Source organism: Mustela nigripes, chromosome 17, assembly GCF_022355385.1.
Source record: "Mustela nigripes isolate SB6536 chromosome 17, MUSNIG.SB6536, whole genome shotgun sequence".
Lineage (NCBI taxonomy): Eukaryota > Metazoa > Chordata > Mammalia > Carnivora > Mustelidae > Mustela > Mustela nigripes.
The window spans coordinates 13,401,381-13,422,137 of NC_081573.1; the positions used below are offsets into that span (position 1 = coordinate 13,401,381).

General features: G+C 52.9%; 2 protein-coding genes across 3 annotated transcripts; one reads left to right on the top strand and one right to left on the bottom strand.

Moving 5' to 3' along the window:
- Positions 1–251: 251 nt before the first annotated feature.
- Positions 252–8,760, top strand: EXOSC5 (exosome component 5). The gene is made up of 6 exons (XM_059382541.1): positions 252–508; positions 4,640–4,753; positions 5,220–5,341; positions 6,543–6,683; positions 7,789–7,878; positions 8,578–8,760. The coding sequence occupies exons 1-6, from the start codon at positions 373–375 to the stop codon at positions 8,668–8,670; spliced, it is 696 nt and encodes a 231-aa protein (XP_059238524.1). The 5' UTR covers positions 252–372; the 3' UTR covers positions 8,671–8,760.
- A 1,712-nt stretch (positions 8,761–10,472) lies between these two features.
- Positions 10,473–15,113, bottom strand: TMEM91 (transmembrane protein 91). 2 transcript variants are annotated; one of them, XM_059382543.1, is made up of 4 exons: positions 14,771–15,113; positions 13,606–13,844; positions 11,276–11,425; positions 10,473–10,599 (listed from the first exon to the last, which is right to left on the bottom strand). In XM_059382543.1, exons 1-4 carry the CDS (start codon positions 14,781–14,783, stop codon positions 10,549–10,551), a joined length of 453 nt encoding a protein of 150 aa, XP_059238526.1. In that variant the 5' UTR covers positions 14,784–15,113; the 3' UTR covers positions 10,473–10,548. The 2 variants fall into 2 exon arrangements, with proteins under 2 accessions (XP_059238526.1, XP_059238525.1); XM_059382542.1 differs by having other exon boundaries at positions 10,473–10,787; positions 14,771–15,110.
- Between the last annotated feature and the right edge of the window lie 5,644 nt (positions 15,114–20,757).

Sequence of the window (20,757 nt, forward strand, 5' to 3'; positions counted from 1 at the left end):
GGTATGGGAGGGCCAAACAATCTAGCTTTCCAAAATCACTCTGACCGCCTCATCTTAGTTGTTACTAGAACAGGCAAAGAGGAGGACAACCTGACTGGAGCCCCAGGGCTTTAGGTCCCGGGGCCTCGGGTAGGATGAGCCCACGCCAATGCCCGCCCCCTCTTCTTTACTCTCCAATGGCATCCCTGGACTTGCGGGGCGGGAGTGGGAGGAGCCAGATTGTTAGTAAACGCGGAGCCACGTGCGCGCGCGGGTCCTGGCAACCGGAGCGGCGCGTGCGCAATGGATACGCAGCCTGTACGCAAAGGCGCGCTTTAGGGCGGAAGCGGGAGTCCCCGGCTGCACGTGGGCTCTGGGGCGGTGGAGGCGGCGATGCAGGCTGACGCCAAGATCCGCACCGAGTCCGCGACAGAGTCCGGCCCACGGGGCCCGAGCTGCAGCCTCCGGCATTTTGCTTGTGAACAGAACCTTCTGTCTCGGCCTGATGGCTCTGCCTCTTTCCTGCAAGGTAAGAACTTAACCTAGGTAAATACTGCCCGGGCCAGGTTCGCCACGTTGTATTTGTTCTAAAAGGTCACAGTGCATCATGGAAAGGAATGCCACCAGCTGATAAATGTCCCTTCTAGACTGGTACAGTTTCTTTTACCCCGGGAGATACTACCGGATATGCCAGAATAATGTTCTCTCTTCCTCCCGACTACAGGAGAGACAGTCGATATCCCCACCCTCGCAAATACTTGGTTGGAAGAGGGGCAGATCACCACTACCGGCCTCATTATTCTCTGGACGGTAGGATGTCTTCTTCCCAAGTAAATACTTTCAGAATTGAAAGTGATGTCCCCCTTCCTCCCGACCAGTGGGGTAAATATCACTTTGACTGTGATACACATCTCTCCCTATGAGCCTCTCATATGGAGTTTGGGGCAGGTCTTACCTGCTGGGTAAATATCCCCTTCCCCTAGCCATATACATCTCAAATTAGACTCAACTCCCTGACCCAGGTAAGTATTCCTCTGGAGATAGGCCTAATGCTTGCCCCCGTAAATGCTTCAGTTTCCTCACTAGGAGTATTATCTTCTACCCAGATACAAAACCTGTTTTCATTCGTTTCTACATTGAACACACATGTATTTGTGCTAAGTACTGTTCTGGGCACTGGGAATACATTGATAAAAATATATATATATATTTTAGGGACGCCTGGGTGGCTCAGTTGGTTAAGCAGCTGCCTTCAGCTCAGGTCATGATCCCAGTGTCCTGGGATCGAGTCCCACATCGGGCTCCTTGCTCAGCAGGGAGCCTGCTTCTCCCTCTGCCTCTGCCTGCCATTCTGTCTGCCTGTGCTCACTCTCTCTCCCTCTCTCTCTGATGAATAAATAAAATCTTAAAAAAAAAAAAAAAAAAAAAAATATATATATATATATATTTTAATTTCTGACCTAACATTTTATGTTTTGGTCAGGGAGACAGACCAAAGATAACTAAGTAAAATATACAGGAAATCGCTATGGAGAAAAATATAGTAGGGAAGGGAAATAGGACCTGCCAGAGAGGGTTGACCATCAGCAGGATGGTCAGGAAAAGCCTTGATGAGATGGTAAAGGTAAGGGAGCAACCTGAAGATTCCAGGAGGAAAAAACATACCAAGATGGAGAACAGCGAGGACAAAGGCCCTGAAGGAAGGACCCTCCTGGTGTGTTTGAGGGATAGCCTGGAGACAGTGTGGCTGGAGCGATGAGGAGGCTGGGGAGAACCAATGGGGATGGCATGTCATTTGAGGCCTGGTGAATGAGCTATGAGCCACTGCTCCCAAGTTTTGCTCAGAGTGGTGGCATGATCTGAATATATTTTAAAAGACTCTCTCTGGCTGCGGTGTTGACTACAGAGGTAGGAGAAAGAAGGGGAGATGGTGGTAGCTCAGACCAGAGTAGAAGCAGTGGAGATGGTGAGATTAGGGGTGTATATTGAAAGTAAAACTGATATGGGGTGCCTTGGTGGCTCGGTGGGTTAAAGCCTCTGCCTTTGGCCCTGCATCAGGCTTTCTGCTCAGCAGGGAGCCTGCTTCCTCCTCTCTCTCTGCCTGCTTCTCTGCCTACTTGTGATCTCTGTCAAATAAATAAATAAAACCTTTAAAAAAAAAAAAGAAAAGAAAGTAAAACTGATAAAAATCTGCAGATGGTTCAGTGTTGGCATGTGGGAAGGAGAGGGATAACACCAAGGTGTTTCTTCCCCAGTCAGCTGTACTGAGAGACTCTGAGGAGTTTATTTTGGAACAGTAAGTTTGCAGGGCTTGGTAGACATCACAGCGACCATATGGAAAGGGCAGTAGGACCTACAAGTCTGCAATTCAGAAGAGAGACCCCATCTGGACATACAATTTGGAATTTTCCGACTGTAGATGGTATTTCATTGGATGAAATCACTTGATGAAAACAAGAAAATGAGCGTAGAAGGAAAAGAGAAGTCACAGGACTCGACCTTGGTCCTCTAACCTGTGAGAAGCTAGGAGAAGAGAGAGGAGAGGTCAGGAAGGTAGGAAAACCAAGAGAGGCCACTGACCTGGGGCCTGGAGAAGTGTTGTAAGGGCCCACCAGCTGCATCTGTCCTCCAGAGCTGTGGCTGGATGGTCTGGACGTATGTCATCCCTGACGCTGTCAAGAGCTGCTCCGGTGGGGGTGGAGAAGAAAAAGCAAGTTAGAGATGTGTCTTTAGGAGCTTTGCTGTACATGGGGGATGAGTTGAAGATGGATGTGGGTCCAGAGAAGAGAGAATTGCAGGAGCCACGTCCGTGAGAACATGACAGGGAGGGTCTGCCTAGGTACATGGGGGCCACAGGCAGGTCCTCCAGAGTAACAAGAACAAAGACCACCAAGTGGATCTCGTTCTGTGTGGTTAAGTTCCTCTCTGAGGGCAGATTCCCCAGGAGCTAAAGAGAAGCCCTGCACCCTCCTCCTCCTCCCCAACCCAGGAAACGTGCCCTGATGCTGGGGACTTTCCCAGGTCCTCCCTGAGACTTAGCTCTGCTGCTCGATTCACATGCCTGGAGTTTCTTCCACATCAGAATTATTGAGGAGGGTAGCCCCTCCCGTGCTCTAAAACTCCCAAACCCCCAGGACCCGTGCAGACTGTGGAGAGTGTGTCCCACCCACTTATGTCCTCCACGGGTTGTTAAATAGGTAGAGTCCCAGAATGCACCTTGCACCTGCCAAGGCTGTCATCACGTGTCTCCCCGCCACCCCGCCCCCGCCCGCCCCAGGCATTTGTAACCACTGTGGGGATTCCGTGTTCTGTGTTTAGAAGCCTGTGCTCCCACTCTGTGTTGCCCACTGCAGACTGTGGGCCCAGCTGCACGCTGGAATGACCCGTGGAGCTTGGATGCTCCCAGTGCCCGTGCCCCACCCCAACAGTTGAGTTAGGATCCCTGGGGGAAGGGCTGGGTGTCAGGATCTTCTCACTCTCCCCTGTGATTCCAGTGTGCGGCCCGAGTTGAGAACCACTGCTGTGTTCTGTACTGTTTTCTTTTTTAATGGAATAGAGTAGGGCGCCGGGCTGGCTCTGTCAGTCCGAGGTGCGTGCGACTTTATTCCAGGGTGGTGAATTCGAGCCTCACGTGGGGTGTGGAGATCATTTAAAGAAAATTTTTAAAAGTAATTAAGTAAAAAGTAAATTACGTCGAATAAAGTAGAAAGCGTCAGAATGTGTCAGCAGCAACGGTAAGAGTTGTTTAGTGAGGCCTTTGTTCTGTTTACACATACAGATGTTTGCATGAGTTTGGAGTGGTGCCCATGAAATGTATTTTTATCTTGGGACTTACGGCGAGAAAGGTTTGGAAGCCACGGGTGTAGTCCAGCCTCTTCATTTTGCAGATGGCAAAATGGAGGCCTGGAGAAGTAAGCACCATCAGCCAAGTTTACAGGGCCAGCAGGAGGCAGACAGGACTAGAAGCCAGGCTGCTTTTTTTTTTTTTTTTTTTTTTGAGATTTTATTTATTTGACACACAGAGAGAGAGAAAGAGCACAAGCAGGGGGAGCACTAGGCAGAGGGAGGGGGAGAAGCAGACTCCCCGATGAGCAGGGAGCCCAATGCGGGACTCGATCCCAGGACTCTGAGACCATGACCTGAGCCGAAGGCCAACTGGGCCCCCCAGGCGTCCCAGAAGCTAGGCCTTTACTCCCAGGTCTTACCTCCCTGGCTGCTGTTCATGCCACTCAGGACCACTCCCAGGTTATGTCTCACTTTCTCAGAGGTCCCGACTGCTGCAGAACTGGGGGATGTGAGCCTGAGGGAAGACAGGTTGGAGGAAGCTTTGGAAGGAGTTGAGACCAGTGCAGTAAGGGGGAAAAAGGTTAGCTCATGGGAATAACTTCCTGATCAAGTCAGCAATAGCTAAAGTAGGTCATGCGCTGGGCATATGCCAATGTCCACAGTGGCTTACGTGGATTACCTCACCTAATCCTCACAATGCCATGAGGGAGGCACCATTATCATCCTCATTTCACGTAAGGAAGCACAGAAAATGCTCAGAGAATCACTGCCAGCAAGTGGTGGACTGGACTGGGAGTGACAGGGGCTTGGCACTTCACTGGAACCCCTCAAGGAAAGCACGATGTGCCTGAGGCCTCCTCTGCTGTTTCCCCAGGGGATACATCGGTCCTGGCGGGCGTGTACGGACCAGCTGAAGTGAAGGTCAGCAAAGAGATCTTCAACAAGGCCACCTTGGAGGTGATCCTGAGACCGAAGATCGGGCTGCCTGGTAATCAAGCCCAGCAGGATCTCTAGCTTCTTCCTCGCCACTGTCCCCGGTGTCCTCTCTCCCAAACCCAGATCTTGGTGTCTCCCCCCAACCTTTGTCTGTCCTTCCTCCTCTTTCCTGGCTCCGTCTCCCCTCCTTTCCACTAACCTGTTGTTCCACCAGGTTACTTGCCCCCTCACTCCTGGGGCTGGGCAGCAGCAGGGGGACACGGGAACTCTGGAGTTTTCCTCCCCCAAGAGGCTCCCTTGCTGGATGCCAGAGGGGGAAGGGATGAAGTGGGTATCAGTCAGGCCCTGCCCCCTTCCCACTGGGGATCCTCTGTCATCCATGCAGGGTCCTGCACCAACCCCGGCCGACACAGGCAGGCCCTTTCCAGAGGGCTTAGGTGGGGCACATGGAGGAAGGTGAGCCAGGTGGAAGGGAAGAGGCTGACAGCCCCACCCCACCCCACCCCTGATTTCCCCAGGCGTCGCCGAGAAGAGCCGGGAGCGGCTGATCAGGAACACGTGTGAAGCCGTGGTCTTGGGAACACTGCACCCCCGCACCTCCATCACTGTGGTGCTGCAGGTTGTCAGCGATGCTGGCTCTGTATCCTTTCCCCCGGGGCTGCCGCCTCCAGGAAGTCCTTCAGAAGCTCATTGATGGCCTCCCTCACTCTGTTACCCATAAGGTCTCAAAGCACTTGACAGTCACCCACTTGTTGAAGAACAGCAGACACAACTTGAGCGCTTACCCCGTGTTGGGCACTGCTCTGAGTGCCTGACTTGTATTAACTCACTTAAATCCACACAGCACAACAAACAGGTGCCACTATAATCCCCATGTTCCAAATGGGGAAACTAAGGCACAGCTAGGTCAATTCCTTTGAGCCCAAGCCATCTGCTCCCAGAGCCCAAAGGCTCCTGGCAGATAGGTGTTCTTGTGCTCCCATGTTGGAGGTGAGGAAGCAGGCCCTGAGAGGAAACGTTGCTTGCCCAGGGTCACACAGCTGGAAGGCAGCATTGGCAGAACTGCAGCCCAGGCCTGACTGCCTGCAGAGCCTGTGCCAATGGCCTCCACTCTGACCTGGGGCGATGCTAGGGCCGTCCTGAACAGGCAGAGTAGTTAGGTCAGCAGCCTGGCCTAGAAAGATCCCTGTGGTTTGGTGAGAGGTTGGGGCCAAGAACCAGAATTGGGCATTTCTAGAGGGGCTTCCCAGAAGGGAAGTAATAGAAGGACAGTGGCAGAGCTGGGACTGACTGACCCTGAAGCTGGACCCTTAGCCACTGTCATGGGGCTGGGGACAGAGACTAGAGGAAACTGAGGCAGGACTGGCTGGCTGGCTCCTGGCTCCTGGCCCCGGCTTGCCCCTGCCACGCTACAGCCACTCCTCTCCACTGAAGATGACTGCTCCTTTCTCTGTCACCTGGTGGTGGCTACCTCCAGGTCCCCAGGCTTCAGGCCTGGCCCTTCCACTACCTCCCCATGTGATTGTGGGAGGTTCCTCCCCTCCTGCCCTCAGTATCCTAATGGTGCTTGGCATGTGCTTTAGGACAAATCTGTTGAGTATCATTAGGACCCCTGGTTGAGGCTCAGAGAGAGTAAGTCACTTGCTCAAGCTCACACAGCTGAGAGGTGCCAAGAGCAGGTCAGGAGCCCAAGGCTACTTGGTCCCAAAACCCCTTAGAAGCACTGTGCCCTGCTGCCTCCCTGTGATCAGTCAATGGACTCAGCCACAAGCACTGATAGGGTGCTCTGCAGGCCACCCCCATCGAGGGAATGCTTCTTAACCCTGCCCTGTGGCATCCAGCTGCTGGCCTGTTGCTTGAACGCCGCCTGCATGGCATTGGTGGACGCGGGGGTGCCCATGCGGGCCCTATTCTGTGGCGTCACCTGCGCTTTGAACGCGGACGGGACCCTTGTGCTGGATCCCACGGCCAAACAAGAGAAGGTAGGTCTGAAGGCTGGGGCAGTTAATGGCTGTGAGCAGACACTCCTCCTCTCGGCCTCACTTCCCTGAAGCACTTGGCTCCTATCATGTCGGTCCCGGTTGGCAAGCCCTGGTCTGTTCATCAGCACAGATGCTAGAACCCCAGCTCAGAACCACTTAAGTGGAAAGGGAATATAACAGAGGTCCAGCTGGAGCCAGGGGTTTCCTCATCTGGCTTTTCATTCTCTGCAGTCTTATGCGTTTTGGTTCTGTTCAGTTCCATTCGCTAGCCAGCATCTTGCCTGAGGCTGGGACCAGCCCCTAGAACTCCATGCTTTCCTCGCAAGCTCAAGTTCACAGCACCCAGGGCTCTGGCTCTTCCCAGATACTGACCCTGTACTGTGATGGGTGAGTCCCATCAGGAAAGCTGAACATGCCTGAAGTATTTCAGACAGAATTTCCTGCAGGAAATGGGTCAGAATCTTGTTGGAAGAGCCAAAGGAGCAAACAGGAAAGAGGGCCATACTCAGAGGCTAGCGGCCCATAGGGCCCTCGCCCTCTGCGCTGTTGGGAGATGCTGTCAACAGTTGGGTCTGGGCACTCACAAGGCGTCCTGGCTTGGCTCTGGCAGTGGAAGTCTGGAGACAACCTCCTCCCCTCCCCTCCAGCCTCCTCCCCTCCATGGCGGGAACTGCCATAACCCCTGCTTCTGTCAAGACTGAGAACGGGATGCAGCCCTCCCTTCCTCGGCCTCTCCCCCAGATTATCGGGGACACCTAACCAGGAGAGCAGGGAGTGTGGGAAACAGTCTTCCAGCTTTCAGCCCTGATAGGACAGAGGTGGGAAGGGGAGCGGGGAGCCAAGAAGTACCCGCTGGTGACTGGCTGTGCAGCTGTCCCCCGTTGAAAGCCCCTGTTGGAAACATGCAGGTGACATCCGGGGGTGGGAAGCAGTTCCACTGAAGGAAGGCCTAAGGGCACTGCCCCAGGAAGCAGGTGATGCACAGACGAAACACCTACATCTGATACCCTAGAGACTGCAGGCTGGGGGAGGGGCAGGTCCCCTCCTTGGGACCCGCTGAGACTGCCCCATGCAAGAGTCTAGGCATCCTACCCCTCATCCCTAGGAGGCCCGGGCCGTCCTGACCTTGGCGCTCGACAGCGTGGAACGGAAGCTGCTTATGTCCACCACCAAGGGGCTCTACTCCGATGCTGAGGTACTGGGGGTGACCAGATCCCTCCCTCCTGGTTGTGTGGTCTTGTCGGGACCCTGGGAGGTGGAAGGAGAGCCCCTTCCTTATATCCCTTCTGTGTGTAGAAGGCGTTTTCAAATGTTGTAGGCACAGAAACCCTTGTGGGAATTTGAAAGGGAAGCCCCAGTTGCGAGAGCAGAGCAGGAGAGCGCTCAGGTTGAGATCGGGAGGTGAGGCATCTCCTGCTCAGCTGGGCGTTCCCAGAATCCCGGTGCTCTGCTCCCCCAGACCACTTTGACCTGTTTCTCCCGTGAGCCTAGGAATATGTGGTGCGTCCCAGATTCCACAGCTTCCAAGATGATCTGGCATCAAAGGGCTGGTGGCTCAAAAATTCTGTATCTCCAGCTGGAGCTGGGCCAGGCTGAGGCCTCTCGCAGGGGTCAAGTTGCCTGATCCCACCTGTCCACGCTCCCAGAGCTACCAGAATTCGACCCTTGAAGTCCTCCCCTTTTTCTCAGATCTGCCTCAGAAAGAGCCCACCAAGTGGGGAAGAAAGGCAGGCCTTGGAAACAATCTCCTGGCCACTTGCCTCACTGCAGGGGAAGCAGGAGGTCTGGGGGCTTCGGGAAACAGCCAGGGTCAGGGCAGGCTGTGGGGTTGGTGGAGGCGGGTGGTGCGGGAGCAGGGAGGCCCCAGTACCACCAGCTCTCTCCCCTCCTCCAGCTCCAGCAGTGCCTGGCTGCGGCCCAGGCTGCCTCGCAACACGTCTTCCGCTTCTACCGGGAATCGCTACAGAGGCGTTACTCCAAGAGCTGAGACAAGCCAGGGCAGGGCACCCTTCCCGCCACCACTGCTACCACCCACTACCTCCATGGAAAATAAACCAGCAGCCGGCCTCGCCTCTCAGTCCCTGTATGCCTGGATAAGCTTGTGGGCCTTGGGGCACAGACCCACCCTGGCCCCCCAGGAAAGCATTTCTGACCTGGGAACTCCTCCCTTCCCCACCTGGCAGTCCAACAGATACCTGTGGGGCACCTGCTGTGTGCAGTCTTGCTGGGTGCAAGACTCCAGGGTGAATGACGGCCCCCCCCCAAGGTCCCAGGTTCAAGGAGCAGTAGGGTGAAGGGGAAAGAAAATCTGTGTTGGTCCGGTGGTGGTGAACGCTAAGAAGGAGGCAAAAAGCAGGGAGGATGGGTTTGGGGAGGACGTCTGCTGGGGGTGGGGTGGGGTGAGGTGGGGGTGCATCTAAGGGAAGTCCTGGGAGAAGGCCTACAGGACGTGCAACACCAGCAAGGCTCCCCTGGGGCTCCCGTGATGGCGGCTGGAGCAGCGAGATGGGTCAGGGACAGAACAGGCACAGTGGTGAGGCCTTGTGGGTCTTGGCATCCCTGTCCTAACCTGAAGAAACCAGCTCAGCAGCCAGTGAGCTGCTCCATGTCACCAGCTAGTCCGTAATGGGGCAGGGTAGCCTCAACCCTGGAGTCTGGGGAGACACCAGCATGATCCTGACTGCGGTTCCCCACTTGTAACCAGAAGTGGCTGAGGCCTATTTCTTCTCAGTGGGTGGTAGCACCTTCCAGGGTGTATGGAAATATGGGGGCGGGGGTTAGTTGCCCTTTGACCACTGGGTTCCCCCACCCTTGTATTTAGCGGGAAGGAGCCAAACACATGAGCACATCGCCTGAGGAGTAACTGTCCTATAGCTGGGCCACGTGGTCGCCAGATTTTGTGTGGCACTAACATTTGGGGGTTTACGGTGAAAATTATATGTCTGGCGGGCCCTCTGCTGCGTGCTTCACATGCTTGAACTAGTTCATACAGTTCCCACAATTGCCCCTTGGAGCCTGTGTCATTTTTGTCCCCAGTAACCAAGAAGGAGAAGCATCAGAGTCTTTAGCTCAAAACTGCTCCGTGAGACTCAGGAGAACACCCGATGAGAAAGTGTTTTCTTCTAGTTAAGATCCACCAGAGTGGCATTAAACAGCTAAGCCACCTGTCTGTCACGCCATTACTTGGTCATCTCTCAGGCCCGCTCTGTAAGCACTCCTGTGCCTCTGGGGAGCTCTCAGGGTCTGTCTGTCGGGGGCTAGCACCCCAATACCTATAAGCTCCAGCCTTTCTGGTCTCCAGCCAGCCGTCTGATTCTCCTGGGGCCATCTTTCTCTCCCAGAAGCCTGCACAGAATGAGGCCAACAGGAAAAGCGGGCAAGAGATGGAGAGACCAGACTGCTCATTTCATCTGAGCCCAAGTCCGGTTTCTGCCGCCAGCTGTGGGAAGAGTTCAGAGGGATACTGCCCTTCACAGGTGTCACCTATCTGATCCTCTCCAGGGGTGGACCATTTTGGAGAAGGGAAAACAGGCTCAAAGAGAAGTCACTTGGGCCAAGGTTGCAGAGCTAAGGAGAAGTAAACTCTTGGAACCTGGGGTAATTCTCCACAGGCCACAGTGCAAGGAGAACTTTCTGCAATTTGGGAACCCTCTGCCCCACGGATTCACCCTTTTCCAGCTCCAAGTTCGCTGGGGATATCCTGTTGTCACTGGTCGCGTGTCCCTTCCTGGTCTTCCCCGAGCTCCCCCCCCCCCCCCCCCCCCCCCCCCCAATACACACACACAGAGGTTTGGCTTCGAGAGCGTCTGGAGTTTAATCTCACGCTGCGGTGGCCAGGAAGGAGGGTTCTGCCGCTGCTGCCGCCTCATCCACCCGGATTCTCCACGTTGCCAGCGGCGCTCCCGGGTCCCGGCCCCTGATTGACAGTGGGGGCTGCAGGGGCAACTAGGGCGGCTCTCGGGAGGCCAGGTAGGCGGCCAGGGTCACCAAGGCAGCTGCATATGTGCACACGCCCAACCCGACAGCGAGGACCCCCAGCAGGAAGGCTCGGCGGGAGGCAGCCCCTGCCCCCTGGACGTCACCCTTGGCCCAAGCCTTGTTGGTCTGTGGAGGTGTTGGGCAGCGGTGACTCAGGCATCCCTGCAGCCCGCAGCCCCAGACCCTTGCCCTGGACCCGCCCCCACCAGCTCATTCAGAGATTCCAAAAATAGGGAGCAGCCACTGTGGGCCACGCACAGGGGTGCCCAAGTGGCTAATAAAAATAGACCTCTCACTCAGTGCCACCATTTGAGCTCATCTGAACCTCACGATGACCCAGTGGTAGGAATTATTCCCGTTTTACAGGTAAGGAAAATGAGGCCCAGGGAGGTTAAGTGGCTTGCCCAAAAGTATTAACGGAGTGTGGCAGGCCTAGGAATTTGAGCCCAAGTTCCTAACCACCGCTCTGGGCTTCCACTCTGAAACACCAGTTTTACCTTTCCATGTTTCTATGCAGGTCCTTCTCTCCACTTTTGCCCCCCACCAACGCATAGCACTTCTGTTTTGTTCTGAATACCCTTTCCCCTTAGATCCAGCCCTACCCACAGACTGACCTTCTGGGCCAGGCAGAAGGCTGCAATGCCCACAGGCCAGAAACAGCAGAGCATGGAGAAGACAGCCAGCCCGAGGTGGTCGTGGGGTAGGAGCGGGGAGAGAAGGCTGCCCCTGTCCCAGTCAGAGTCGCTGTCGCTGGATGATGGGTCCTGTGGGTGGGAAAGGGCCTGAGTGGGCTTCTCCACCCACCTTCCCTGCCCCACCACTCTGCTCCCCATTACCCCCAAAGACCAATACCAGGGCCTCCCCAGAAGCACCAAAAAAGAAGAAAACATTCCAGAAGATAGGCTCTTAACTTTTACAGCCTGGATCCCCTTGAGGGGAAGCTGTATATCCTCTCTCCAGAGAAGAACCCCCACCCACACCCAGAGTTTTGTGTTCAATTTCAAAGACTCCACAGGTCCCATCATGGTAGTACAATTTCAGAGTTACGAGTGGAGGGAGATGGGATGCCTGGGTGGCTCAGTGGGTTGAGCCTCTGCCTTCACCTCAGGTCATGATCTCAGGATCCTGGGATCGAATTCCGCATCGGGCTCTCTGCTTGGCAGAGGGCCTGCTTCCCCTCCTCTCTCTGCCTGCCTCTCTGCCTACTTGTGATCTTTCTCTCTGTCAAATAAATGAATAAAATCTTAAAAAAAAAAAAAAAAAAAAAGAGTGGAGGCAGACACCAACAGGGACAGGAACTGGCAAAAAGTTGGAGTCCAAGAGAGATGGCTCTGGGTGTCTACGTTTCTAGGAAAAACCTACCAGCTCAAAACTAATTCTAGATTTTTAAAAAAAATTTTAAATCTTGCATTAAACAGCTCATAGGATTTTAATCAATTCTTATAAGGCCCAAACTGCAATTAAAATCCAAGTTAGCAGAGAGGTCAAACAAACAGAAAAGGCCTCTTTTGCCCTGAAGCCAACTGCCAATCCCAGAAAAATAACCTCTCAACCCAACCGTGAACAAGATGAAAAGTAATCTCTAACTACTGGTAGTGCCCACAGGCAGCTGGCAAGCAAACCAACTCCTCTCAGAGAAAGGTACGTACCTTCAGTCTAGGCCTCACAACAATTTTTCCTACAAATAGCTTTTCAACTGTGATGACCAGCATACGGTCCAAAAATAACCAGGCACACAAGAAACCCTAAAAGACCAGAAATAATAAGGCCCTCCCTCCGAATCAACAAAGAATGGAATTATCAGACACAGAACGATGTCAAGGTGACCCTAAATGTCTCGCTATGGCAGACGGTGTTTCCAAAAATGGCCACGACCATCTCTCATCCCACACGCTCCTCTCACAGTGTGACTGATATACTCTTGCCACCAAGGGGTGAGGTCTGTGTCCCCTCTCCCTGAGTCTGGGCAGGCTGACTCACTCATAATTGGTAGAATGTGGTGGAAGTAATGCCACATGACTTCCAAGCAGAAGTCAGAAAAGGTGAGGCAGTTTCTGCCTCGCCAAAGCACTCGTGCTGGAGGCTGGAGGGACAGAAGGATGTGGACCATGCTGCATCTGCCATGTTGTGAGGAGGCCCAAACTAGCCCATGAGGGGAGCCTCAGGCAGAAGCCCCAAGACTAAATTAAGAGAGAGACACCTACCCAGGCCCCAGCTCCTTCAGCCCCCCGACTGTTCCAGCTCCAGCCACCGGCTGACCGCAGCCTCATGAAAGACCCTGAGGCAGAACCACCCAAACCAGGCCCTCCCATATTCCTGCCCCATGGAAACCATGAGCCATAATGATTGTTGCTGTTTTAAGCAACTGAGTTTTGGGGTGATTTTTTGTGCAGCAATAGTAACCGGAAAACCACGTGTAAGAAATAAAAGACGAGTGGGGGGAGTCTGGCTGCCTCAGTCCATGGAGCGTGCAACTCGTGATCTCGGGGCCGTGAGTTTGAGCCCCACGCTGGGTGTAGAGATTACTCAGAATCTTTTTTAAAAATAAATACATAATTATGACAAACTTCACAGTGTATACAAGGAATAAGAAATTATCAAAGTTAACACAATAATTTGGAAGAAAAAAAAAGCAGGAGCAACACAGAGAGAGGTGGAAAGACAGAGAACAGAGGAGCCAGAAATCAGAGGGAAGACAGGAAGCCAAAGGTGCGGGAAGAAAGATGAGTGACAAATCTGGAGAGAAAAGAGGGAAGAAACCAGGAGAGGCACAGAACAGGCAAAACCACCACTGGACATCTAGGAAGTCCCCACACAGTTGGGAAGTGAGACTCCAGGCCGAAGGTAGATACCCCAGCCTCCAACCTACCTGGGGTTCACCAGAGCCCCGTTCACTCACCTCCAGCCCCTTCCCCCAGATCCCACTAAGGCCTGCTGCTCCTACCTCCAGGTCAGGGGTTCCCAGCTCCCCAAGACCAGCGCTCACAGAAGGAAGAGGTGACGGTAGGAAGTGCCAACCCCCCAGTGACTCCGCAAAGGCTGTCTCTCGAAAGGGAGGCCCCATCTGAGGTTCCCCAGGCTTCTGGATGGGGGACACACAGCCCACGCCCGCCAGCAGAGGCTGTTGGAGCTCTCGAAGACTGGGGCTGTCCATGGCTGGGGAAAGGCTCCCAGACGGGTTTCCTGGAGGTAGAGGAAAGAAAAAAGACGTGTTCTAAAAGTCTCACCATCTTTCCCCTGACTCCTGACTCTAGAGAGATTGCTGGAAGATGCTAGTTAGTTCACTGACCCTCAGACTCGTTTGCCAGAGACTAAAACTGAGGCCCACAGAATAAAAGAGGGCCAAGCTGTGAAGAGAATTTGCGGGGTCTAGACATTCAATTCTGGGATTCTGTCTCCTGAGGCAAAACCACATACCTGTAGCACACTTATTCCAAACCACACCTTGCACACTTACTTGCCCCATGAACTACACATACCCTGTGTCAAGTCTGCACCCTGAATACCCACGTCCACGGCTGCACATACTCAACCAGGCAAGCCCAAACCCCACCTCCAGGCACTCATTTCCCAAAGGGCTCCTTGCAAACTTGCCTTGAACAACATCAGCTCCCTCTGGAGCCCCCAACCTTATTACACACTCACTCTGAATGACTCCTTGCACACCCCGAATCCTCCTAGCATCAGATCCCCTATTTGCACACATAAGAACAGGCTTCCCATGCATGCACTCCACTCTCCCTTGTTCCCATCACTTACTTTCCTTGCATACCTGCCCCAAACACCCGGTCTACGCATCCCTCCCCTACCCCACCCAGATGCACCCCGGGTACACAACTGCCTGCACCCCCACCTGCTCCCCTACGCCTCCTGCTTTACCAGAACCCACCTCTGCACCATTCCCCCATAACAGTCCCAACCCACCACACTCACACATGCTCAGACACAAGGAATGTTGCCACCCTACGATCCCCCCCTTCCCGTAGGGCCTCCCAAGCCTCATTCCAAACCTGGCTGGAGCCGATCTCCTCACCAAGGGTTTGCCTCCCCATCCCCAATACTAGGAGCCAGTGGAGGGGCCGTGCCGCCCACCTGTGCCCCTCACTCACCGCCCACGGCCATATGTCGGGACTTCCTGGGACCCTGCACCGACACCCGCCCCGACCCTGCGGCCCGCAGGTGACACGGAACTCCGCTCCCCGGGACCCCGGGCCTGGGGGCGCAGGGTCTGCGTTTTCCGCTGAGCTCCCCTCTCCACGCCCCAGGCCCGCAGCGCGCGGGGGCGGGGATGGGGGCGGGGCGGCGGGCTCCCGGCTCCGCCCTCCGCCGCGGCCCGGGTGGGGGCCTTGAAGGCCGACGTCAGTGCCCAGCGCTGAAACCCTGCTACCCCAAGTGTGCGGGAGCCAGCGTGGGGCTCCGAGGACTGCGGACCCTGACCGTCCCCCCACCCCAGCCCAGGCCCAAGAGCAGCGGGGCGGAGGAGGGGGCGCCCCCGATTCTCCAGGGCCTTCCTGGCTCGGCCCCGCCTCCACACCCGCCACTCTGCTTGGCCAATACTAATAACAGCAACCGCGGCTAACTGGGTGCAGTGGTCTGAGCGCTGTGCATGGGCACGCACACGATTCCTCAGCACTGCCGAAGAGGCCCCGTCATGCACTGTCCTGTGTGGCTCGCAGCTGGGGAACAGGCGCAGAGAGGCCGGGGACTTGCCGGGGCGCACGCCGCCGGTTCACTAAGCGCGGACTAAGCCCCGACCCTGGCCGCTGCCTGAGACGCTCTAAAGTCACCATCGCATCGATTCTTCTCGGCAGCTCTCTTTCTGTCTCTGTTTCACAGATAAAGTGAGGTTCAGAGGCGTGTGCTCGCTTGCCCGAGGTAAACGACTGGTGCTAAGACCGGCAGATTGCACCCCGGGGCTGCATTCGTTGCTGGCCGGAGGGAAGGGGAGGAGGCAGGAGTGGGGGAAGGGGCGGGGGCAGAAGGCAGGGTGGGAGCTTCGGAGGCCAGGAGGGAGTGGACCGGGGATAGGGTGATGTGCTGGGTACAGGTGGTACGAGCCCTGGTCATCAGTCAGTGTTGGGACCCACACAGGCCCTACCTCTGGATAATGGCATCACCTCTCTGAACCCTCTTTCATCTGTCAAATGGGCGCCACGCTCCCTTCCTCTTGGATGTAGATGTGATCACATACACAGAGCAATAACCAATGTTCCACATTCCCTAAAGCCTGGCAAGGCAGGCGGCTGAAATATATGTGATGATGTTTGTGAATATCATTATTCACTGCTGGCTCCATCAGTCTGAATAGGGACCTTCCTCACCCTCTCCCTCAGGGAGCCCATCAGGCTTGCACAGGCTTCTCCCTCCCAGAAGCCCTCCATCTCACCCATCCCAGTCAGCCAAACTGGAGGATTCCCCTCCTGATGTGGGGCTGGCCAGGGTTCCCTTGCTCCGGGACTCCAGGGCTCCAGGGCTCTGTGCCAAGAGTCCAGACGCTGGAGTTGGCACGGGCCCCACTCCTAGGGAGAACAGATGGTGTCTGCAAGTGCACTTGGCTCAGCCAGGGTTTCTGGCAGACGACAGGCGGGGAGACCCACCGGAGGGCAGATGAGAGGGACCTGGAGCCAGGTTGCTTTATCTGGGAGAGATAACCTGTCACTAGCTCCTTAACTTGGCTCTGGTTCTTTTTTTCATACAGCTTATCACTATGAAACATATTCCATATTTCTGTCGCTGGTAGTATGAATCCTCTCCCCCATCAGTATCAGCTTCAGGAGGGCTGGGATTTGATCTGATCGCCTTTGTTCGCTGCTGTGCCTCAGGGCCTAGAACAGTGCCTGGCACAAAGTCGCCCTTCAATACATATTTGTAGGAAATGAGGGTGGGGGAGCGTGAATTCCCACCAGCCTGTTTTCCACCAAATCTTGGAGCACTTTCTACTATCACTTGGCATATCCTACGGCCCAGAAATTCCACTCCAACCAGACGTGAATGTATGTCCACCACAAAGCAGATTTCCTGCGATAAATAAATAAGATTTCCTGCGGGTAAATAAGTTGTAGCATCTTCACACCAAGGAAACTACGCAGCAAAGAAAAGGAAAGATCTACAGCCACGTGCAACAGTGTGGATGAGGCACACAACTGAAATGCTGAGCAAAAGATGGGAGACACAAAACAATACTTAAACAGTGTGATTTCATTTATATAAAATTCAAAAGCAGGCAAAATTAAGCCGTGTTGGTAGAGGCCCAGTGAGTAGTTACCCTCGGGCCTTTGGGGCACTCTGGGGAAAGGTCATCATATTCTTCTCTTGAGCTCACTTGTGATTATCAGGTGTGTTCAGTTTCTGGAATTTAATCCCATTGTTCACTTATGATTTATGTCCCTTTTCTGTATCGAGATTATACTTCAAAACAGTTTAAAAAAAAACAACAAGTGAGTCTCTACAGACTGACCTGGGGAACTTTCGAAGATGTATCACTGAGGGGAAAAAAGCAAGATCTAAAACAATACCTACAGTTGCTATGGAAAATGGTATGGCAGTTCCTCTGAAAATTAGAAACAGAGTTACCATATGAGCCAGCAGTTCTACTTCTGGGTACTTACCCTGAAGAACTGAAAGCAGGGTCTTGAAGTGGTCCATGTTCATAGCAACGTTGTTCACCATAGCCAAAAAGATGGAAGCAATCCTAGGGTTCATCAGCAGGTGTCTGGATGAAGCAAATGGGGTATCTATTTATAATTCAGCCTTTAAAAAGAGCAAGAAGGGGTGCCTGGGTGGCTTAGTGGGTTAAAGCCTCTGCTCTCGGCTCAGGTCGTGATCCCAGGACCCTGGGATCAAGCCCCGCATCGGGCTCTCTGCTCAGCAGGGAGCCTGCTTCCCGAGCTCGCTCTCTCTCTCTCTCTCTCTCTCTCGCTGCCTGCCTCTATGCCTACTTGTGATCTCTCTCTCTGTCAAATAAATAAATAAAATCTTTGGGGAAAAAAAAAAAAGGAGGAAGAAAGTTCAGGGGTGCCTGGCCAGCTCAGTCAATAAAGTGAGCGACTCTTGATCTCAGGGTTGTGAGGTCAAGCCCCATGATGGGCATGGAAACTCCTTTAAAAACATTAATTAAATAGGGGTGCCTGGGTGGCTCAGTGGGTTAAGCCTCTGCCTTCGGCCCAGGTCATGATCTCAGGGTCCTGGGATGGAGCCCCACATCCGGCTTTCTGCTCTGCGGGGAACCTGCTTCCCCTCCTTTCTCTGCCTGATGCTCTGCCTACTTGTGATCTCTCTCCCTCTGTCAAATAAATAAATAAAATATTTAAAAATAAATAATTAAAAAAACAAAGAAGGAGAAGATTGTGATGCACGCGACAATATGGACTACCTGAGGACATTATAAAAGGACAGCTGAACCATTCTACCCCTGCGAGGCATCCAGACAGTTCTAGGAATAGAGACAGAAAGTAGAATGGCTGTTGCCAGGACTGGAAAGACGAGGGTGGGGTGTTGGTTTTTGTTTATAGCTTGTGTGTTTGTTTTTATTTATTTTTATGTTACGTTATTTTATTTTTAAGTAAGCCCAATGTGGAGCTTCAAGACATGATGCTGAGATCGAAGGTCACAAGCTCCACTGAGACAGCCAGGCACCCCTGTTTGTTTTTAGTTTAGTGTTTATTTTTTGTTTTTTAAGTATAGTTGACGCACAGTGTTACATTAGTTTCAGGTATTAACATAGTGACCCAAGTGCCCTAAACCTTATGCTATACTCACTACAGGTGTCACTACAGGTGCCATTACAATATCACTGACCATACTCCCTATTCTGCACGTTCCATCTCCGACTCCTTCGTGCTACAGCTGAAAGCCTCCTCCTCCCACTTCCCTTCACTCAGCTTGCCCATCCCCTCTCCCCTTCCCTCTAGCAACCATCAGAAAGCATCATCTTGAGATGTTGTTTTTTATTTTTACTTATTTGTTTATTTATCTTTAGACAGGGAGAGAGGGAGCTGAAGTGAGGGGTGGGAGGGGCAGAGGAAGAGGGAGACAGAAAATCCTAGTGTGGAGCCCAGTACAGCGCTCCATCTCATGCCCCTGAGATCGTGACCTGAGCTGAAACCAAGAGTCGGATGCTTAACCATCTGAGCCACCCGGGGGGCCCCAGGGACGTTTTTCTTTCATGGGTACAGAGTTTCAGTTTTGCAAGATGAAAAGAGTTCTAGAGATTGGTTGCATATTTATGTAAATGGACTTAATGTCACTGATCTGTACACTTAAAAATGGCTAAAACATAACACCTACATTATATATCTTTTACCACAGTTCTTTTAAAATTTAAAAATACCAAGTAGTTAAATATTCAGTTTGCTTCTTTTTTTTTTTTTAACTTTTTTTTTCTTTTGTCAGAGAGAGTGAGCACAGGCAGACAGAGTGGCAGGCAGAGGAAGAAGCAGGCTTCCTGCTGAGCAAGGAGCCTCGATCCCAGGACGCTGGGATCATGACCTGAGCCGAAGGCAGCCGCTTAACCAACTGAGCCACCCAGGCGTCCCTTCAGTTTGCTTCTTGAAAAAAAATGTAAAATATCCTTGTTTTGTTTTTTTTTTTTTTTAAAAAGAGATGTGAAATATTCCATTTCAGTAACAACACCACCAACAAAATGAGATCATGATCTGAGCCGAAAGCAGAGGATTAACCCACTGAGCCACCCAGGCGCCCCCTGGAGCATGAGATTCTTGATCTCAGGACTGAGTTCAGGCCCCACCTTGGGTGTGGAGATTAAAGAAATAAAAACTAAAATAATAATAAGAGTAATTTTAAAAAATAATAAAAGGCATATCAAAGTACCTGTGGACAGGGGTGCCTGGCGGGCTCAGTCGGAAGGGCATGCCACTCTTTTTTTTTTTTTTTTGACAGAGAGGGGGGGAGGGGGAGAGAGATCACAAGGGGGGGGGGGGCAGGCTTCCCGCTGAGCAGAGAGCCAGATGTGGGGCTCTATCCCAGGACCCCGGGATCTTGACCTGACCTGAAAGCAGAGGCTTTAACCCACTGAGCCAACCAGGCACCTCAAGGGCATGCCACTCTTGATCTCCAGGTCATGAGTCTGAGCCCCACAGTTGGGCACAGCACTTACTTAAAAAAAAAAAAGAAAGAAAAGAATCGAATCTGCTGGCATAGTTTAAAACAGCTTAGATGATATTAAATCATCCAATCTTGACAACAGTCCAATAAGGTGGGTCCTATCATTTGTCCTCACGTTACAGAAAAGAAAACCAAAGTGCAAAGAGGTTATTGGTCACACAAAAGGGGCTGAGCCAAGGCTTGAATCCAGGTAGTTGACCTGGGAACCATTTTTGTAATCATTAATATCAATCAGTAGGGAGAAAACCAATTAAAGAGAAAATATTTAAGAAGGAGCACTGCGGGGGCGCCTTGGTGGCTCAGTGGGTTAAGCCGCTGCCTTTGGCTCAGGTCATGATCTCAGGGTCCTGGGATCGAGCCCCACATTGGGCTCTCTGCTCGGCAGGGAGCCTGCTTCCTCCTCTCTCTCTGCCTGCCTCTCTGCCTACTTGTGATCTCTCTCTGTCAAATAAATAAATAAAATCTTAAAAAAAAAAAAAAAAAAGGGGGGCGGGGGGGGGGGGGGGGGGGTGCGGTTGCCTGGGTGGCAAGTAGGTTAAGCCTTCGGCTCTTGGGTCTGACTCATGACTCAGGTCATGATCTCAGGGTCCTCTGGCTCCTCACTCAGAATGAAACTGGCCTGGGATACTCTCTCTCTCTGTGTCCCTCTCCCAGTCACTTTCTCTCTCTCTCCCTCTCTCTAAAATAAATAAACCTTGGGATGCCTGGGTGGCTCAGTGGGTTAAAGCCTCTGCCTTCGGCTCAGGTCATGATCTCAGGGTCCTGGGATCAAGCCCTGCATCAGGCTCTCTGCTCAGTAGGGACCCTGCTTCCTTCTCTCTCTCTTCCTGCTTCTCTGTGATCTCTGTCGATCAAATAAATAAATAAAATCTTTAAAAATAAAATAAATAAATCTTAAAAAAAAAATGAAGGAGCATTGACAGGACTTGACTGTTTAGATGTAGTAAGTGATGGGAGTCTAGGATGACACCCA